Source organism: Aulonocara sp. 'chitande type north' Nkhata Bay, linkage group LG14 (genome assembly GCF_057382095.1).
Source record: "Aulonocara sp. 'chitande type north' Nkhata Bay isolate Kocher_YH1m ecotype deep benthic linkage group LG14, A_spYH_male_GT1.1, whole genome shotgun sequence".
NCBI lineage: Eukaryota > Metazoa > Chordata > Actinopteri > Cichliformes > Cichlidae > Aulonocara > Aulonocara sp. 'chitande type north' Nkhata Bay.
The window spans coordinates 31,091,882-31,097,881 of record NC_141357.1 but is presented as its reverse complement, the minus strand read 5'-3'; the positions used below and the strand labels follow the sequence as shown (position 1 = coordinate 31,097,881).

The 6,000-nt window shown below is 38.4% G+C and overlaps 1 protein-coding gene across 1 annotated transcript; it reads left to right on the top strand.

The window, feature by feature from the left end:
• The first annotated feature begins 3,443 nt into the window (after nt 1-3,443).
• LOC147314943 (olfactory receptor 7D11-like) lies at nt 3,444-4,440 on the top strand. Its single transcript, XM_086260307.1, has one exon. The coding sequence runs from the start codon at nt 3,502-3,504 to the stop codon at nt 4,438-4,440; it is 939 nt and encodes a 312-aa protein (XP_086116433.1). The 5' UTR covers nt 3,444-3,501.
• The last annotated feature ends 1,560 nt before the right edge of the window (nt 4,441-6,000 follow it).

Sequence of the window (6,000 nt, the reverse complement as noted above, 5' to 3'; positions counted from 1 at the left end):
TCCATTCACCACTTCCAGGCGAGTGATAAGCTCCTCTTAACAAAGAAGCTCACAGAGAGAGATTGAGCTTGTTATTCAACCCCAAGCTGGTAGGGGGAGCTCTTTATTAAAACACTTGCTCGTGCTACAATGTGCCTCAATGTTCAACAACAGCACAACAGAAGTCACTCATGGTACAGCACTCTCTCTACAAAACAACAACTGTCAGTGACTCTGCACCACAGCGTAAACACAACATTCAAGATAACAGTTAAAAGTAACGTAACCATAAACAATAAAACAAGAACATCTAAACAGCAGCACATGTCCCAAGGCATGATGGGAGAGAACTAGCTGCTATGTTCTCCTTCATTTCTGTCAAACAAAGCTGTATGAAATGTTTCCAGCTGTAAGTATCATGGTTGCTAGGCAACCTGGGCAGTGCGACGGAGGCTAGACCGTCCCATTTCGCAAGCCTACAAGCCTCGCACTTCCGGCCTTAGCGGTCTTTGAGAATCAGAATCAGAATCAGAATACTTTATTGGTCCCTAGGGGAAATTATTTTTCGTTACAGTGCTCCATTATAAACAAACATTAACAGAGACAGACAATACACTAACTAAGAATAGCACAATATATACAGGCATATATATACATAAAAGTCACTTATTAATAAAAAGCTGAAAAAGAACATGTGCAAGAAGGGTGTAGCTGTTGCAGTAAACAGTGTGTTAAGTGGATGAGTTGTACAGAGAGATGGCCACAGGCAGGAATGATTTCCTGTGTCGTTCAGTGGTGCTTTTCGGTAATCTCAGTCTTTCACTGAACGTGCTTCTGTGACTGACCAGCATGGAGTGGGTGGGAGGTGTTATTGTTATCTAACATTGTCTTTATCTTGGACAGCATCCGCCTCTCCAACACCACCTTGAGGGAGTCCAGCTCCATACCCACAACATTACTTGCCTTACAAATCAGTTTATCGAGTTTGTTGGCATCTGCAACCCTCAGCCTGCTCCCCCAGCATGCAACAGCATGAGGATCGCACTGGCCACAACAGACTCATAGAAAATCCTGGGCATTTTCTGGCAGATGTTGAAGGACCTCAGTCGCCTCAAAAAATAGAGACGACTCTGGCCCTTTCTGTAAAGTGCTGTGGTGTTTTTAGCCCAGTCCAGTTTATTGTCAATGTGTACTCCAAGATATTTATAGTCCTCCACAATGTCAACACTGACCCCCTGGATTGGAACAGGGGTCAAGTGTCTCCTGGTCTTCCTGAAGTCCACTATCAATTCCTTGGTCTTTGCCATGGTGTTGAAAGCACTGGAAAAGTCAAAAAACATGACCCTCACAGTGCTCGCTGGCTGGTCCAGATGGGTGTAGACACGATTTAGCAGGTAGATGATGGCGTCCTCTGTTCCGAGACGAGGCTGATATGCAAATTGAAGGGGATCCAGATGTGGGCTGACAATGGGTTGCAGCTGCTCCAGGATGAGCCTTTCCAGGGTCTTCATGATGTGGGAGGTCAGTGCCACGGGCCTGTAACCCTGGGGGCCACTGAAACGTGGCGTCAATATAAACAGAAAATAAGCACTAAGAATATATATTTTACCTTAACAGTACATTTCCATATTTTTATATCTATTAGATAAAATCTGATACTTGCGAGATTTTATTCAAGCATTACTTTCCAGAAAGGGATGTGCACAGGCTAAATCCTGAGCAGATCTGAAGCATTAGAAGCCAAAATGAGCATAACATAATCAGTCATACAGTACGTCACACATAGTCACAGATAGTTTCAATATAAACAACTCTGCAGTGTGCTCTGCCTAGTTTCACTTCCTCTCTACATCCTGTTGTTTCGCAGCGGTGCACAAAGCGTCGCTTGCAGTTTCCTGTCTTAAACAGTACTCTGTGACCTTTAGCACACATTGTAACTCAAAGTGGCGTTTTACTACACCGGCCTATATAAAACAATATAAACAGAAAATAAGCACCAAGAATATATATTTATTCCATGACATAGTTCTTATTTTCTTTAATATGATGAATAATAAGATTCCTTAGTTTTACAGATAGCTTTGTTATAGAGCAACAAACTCTTTATGAGCTAAATAAAATTTTTAAGTAGTAAGACGACATTTGATCTCAAGTTTTAGGGTTATCTGCTATAAGCTATGCATTTCACATTTATACGAGGGAGTCAAGTACTTCTGATTTAAGACTTTTTTTTTCACAGTATCCAGAACTATACAAAGTGAGGATGTAACACTATTAAAGAGATTATTGACTTCTGTGCGGGCTTAGGTAGCTGCTCTTTAACAAATTGTAAAATCTAAAATTGTTTCATAAAGTTGCTTTCACTCTAATATGCAAGCAACTTTATGACACAATCACACATCAAATGCTTGAGGGTCCTGCTTGAGGGTCTTTGCTATTCCTATAACTGTGCTCTTCTGGATAGAAATCTTGGATGTTGTTCCAGGGACTTGCGGTTATAAACCAAGCGGTTTGCCCAAGGAGTGGACTCAAAAGCAGACACACTGGAAAACTATTTACTGAGATTTATTGAACTCCGATAATCACAGGGTAGAGGGGATCTGGAGTAGGAAAACCTAAAGGGGACAACAAGTTGACTGGCACTGGAGAGGGGATCATGAGGGCTGGATAACGGAAGGGAAAGTGGCAACAAAGAACAGAGGAATGAAGGATCTGCAAGAAGATGGAGAAGCTGTTATTGTTATGAGGTAAGGAGCAGGTAACAGAAAGGAGTTTCCTGGTGAGTTTGTTCTTTTGACTTGTAGGTCCCAGCTCAGAGGGCTCTGAGGAGGGAAACTCAGTGGAAGTGTTGAGAGGTAGTTGAGCAGGCAGAGTATCTGGGATGCAGTGTCAGGCCGGAGGGCAGGCAAGCAGGCAGGGAAGGCAGCCAGAGATTTCCAGAGTGGAGGAAAGAAAGATATAGCTACATAGACATTTCACTATAAAAGCTACCTAAAAGTTTTGTGGAAAAATTTCCTTTCCAGATGTAATAATAAATGGAATAAAATACTTTAACTTCCTGCTAATATTAGCTCCATCCTGGCCATGAAGAGGGTGAAATGTTAGATAGATGTAGCGGGACACTTTTAACATGAACCTGGATTTCTTTCATTTTGTGCTTTTTTTTTTGTTTAATTGATCTAAATAGTCTGCTGAAAACAAACAAAATAAAGGTTATTGTAAGCATGTGAACATTTACAAGGGGATTTTGCGGGGATGACATCATCTTTTTGCAATATCTGATGCAATATGGACATTTCACATTCTTATGTCTAATTTGACTGGAAGAGGGAGCTATCCAATCAAAACATACTGTTCTTCCAAGCCTTAAAGTGAGAAGTTTAAATACTGCTCAGTAAAAGCAAAGGTGTTTGACTGAGCTCAGAGGTGTGAAATCTGATATAGAAGAAAATTGACCACATACTTTATCCATATTTGCTTTGCTTTTTCTTTTCTTCTTCTTCTTCAACTTCCAAACGGAATATGTCTTTACAGAATGCTTCAATCAATGTAACACACTTTATTATAGGTGGTTTTGACACACTCAGTAGACCTATTGCTGTTGGCGTGGTTATCCTAATAACCTATCTTCTTGCTGTTCTTGCCAATATGATAAATATCATGTTTATTATTTCTGACAAGAGATTACATAAACCAATGTATCTTCTGATTTGCAACCTTGCTGTTGTTGATATAGTGTACACCTCCAGTTCCAGTCCAACAATGATTGGGGTTCTACTCGCAGGTGTTAATACTATATCCTATGTGGCATGTTTAATTCAAATGTGTGTTTTCAATTTGGGAACATCGATGGAGTCATTTGTTTTAGCATTTATGGCATTTGATAGATTCATTGCAATAATTTATCCTTTTCAGTATCAACGTTATTTAACAAACACACGTGTTCTTGTTCTTACATTTATCATGTGGTTCATTGCCTGGTGTTTTGCGTTTTATATGCCTGCAACAGTTGTCCCCCTCCCACACTGCAGTTCAAGGCTGAAATACAGCTTCTGTGACTTTGCTGCTGTAATAAGAACGACCTGTGTTAACCCAGAGAAATATTTCAATGAAGTTTCCATTGCAGCATTTTTTATTTTCTTTTTCACTTTCGTTTTTATTTGTCTTTCATATTGTGGAATCTTACTTTTTGTAAAACTATCTTCAAATAATGAAAAAATGAAAATGGGGAGCACTCTTGTGAGTCACTTAATTTGTGTAGTTGTTCATTACTGTCCTGCGTTTGTTCGCATTATGTTCACTAGGTTTGGTGTGGTACTAACTCTTGAGGAACGCCAAGGTTTAGTAATTGGTGCAGTCCTCGGTCCATGTCTTGTAAATCCTTTTGTGTACTGTCTTAGAACAAAAGAAATTAAACAAAAGCTCTTTAAGATTTTCAAAAAGTTTAACACATCTGACTAAAATCTTGTGAACTGAGTGTGCTTATTTATTTTTTATTTTTTTGTAGATAAACAGATGTCGGTGTAAATTTTCAGAACATTATTTCACAAAATGTTTGAAACACCAACCATTCACTTTGATTCTGGCACAGAAGTGAGAATTATTCTACTTGTCGGTTTTAGACAAGATATTTTCCTAACCTTAACTTCAATTCACTTCATACAAAATTTAGAACTAAAGTTTTTGATTTTGTTTTTAATTTAGTTAAACTGTTTATGTGTCTGTGAGCAACAGTATGTTTTTTTTCCTGCTATGCTGTAAATAATCATATTTTAATGAAGAAAAACTAATCAACTTTAGTAATCATTTATTTGAACTCCCCCATATGGAAAAGATATATATAAATCTTATAAAGTTTGTATCTGTCTTGTGTGAAACTTGTATGAAAAGCATATGAGAGTGAAAACAGATATAAGATCCCTTGAAAAATTATATAATGAAACTTGTATGTTTTGGATACTTACTAAAACAATATATGAAAGTAATGAGAAAGTGGCCACTTTCATGAGTAAATCATGTAAGCCTTATATGATTTACTCATGAAAGTAAAAAAAAAAGTTTTTACTATTTCTTTTCCATATGGGTAATTCTTTTGAATGAATGGAATGAATGAATGGCTCCAACACCAGCCTAACATAGTTTAGATACCTAAGCTAGTGGACTACTGTATTTTGACAGACATTTCAGTTTTGTTTGTTAAGTGATCCTATATCAAAAAGACATCAAACGATCAAAAAAAGTTGCTCTATGTGGGCACACCTGGAAGAAATTCTCTGGCTGGCTGGAGCAGCACCTAATAACCAGCTCGCAAAATTAAAAAAAAAAAAAACCCAAAACAAACAAGCAAACTAGGGCTGTCAATGTTAACACTGTCAACACGGTTAACGCGATTAAAGTTTTTAATATAATTAATCCATCTGGAGCGCAGAATGACTCAAAATCCCTGAAACAAGGACAGGATGCCTGAAAAATAAATTGCTGTTATCAGGATAAAAACAAGCAAAGTCAAGTAGTCAAGTAAGTAATAAATGTTGTGAGCCAATTAAATTAAATTCAACCAGCCCACTGGGGTCTTCCTGGTTAAAGGTTTCATGTTCTCCCTGTGCCTGGGGGAATTCTCTATGGTACTGCAGCTTTCTCCCACAGTCAAGAAAACTTGCATGGAAAGTTAATTATTGGTTCTAAATTGGCCACAAGTATGAAAATATATATGGAGTTGTCTTTCTCTCTGTGTCAGCCACTGTGACTCGCAACCAGTCCAGGGCATTCTTTGCCCTGTCGTGGCTGGGATATGCTCCAGACTTTTAGATAAGTAGAAGGAAATGGATTGATGGGGTTGAGGCATTCTAATCGAAATCAACATGCGCATAACCAAGTTGTCTTTTATTTACCTTTGCAAAGGAGTCAAACAACAGTACAGAGTACAAAAGTAATTTACATTTAATGTCATTCTTAAGGCCCTTTCACATCAGACATGACACGCATTCCAAGCACTGCATTGACCACTAGCTGGAGCAAATA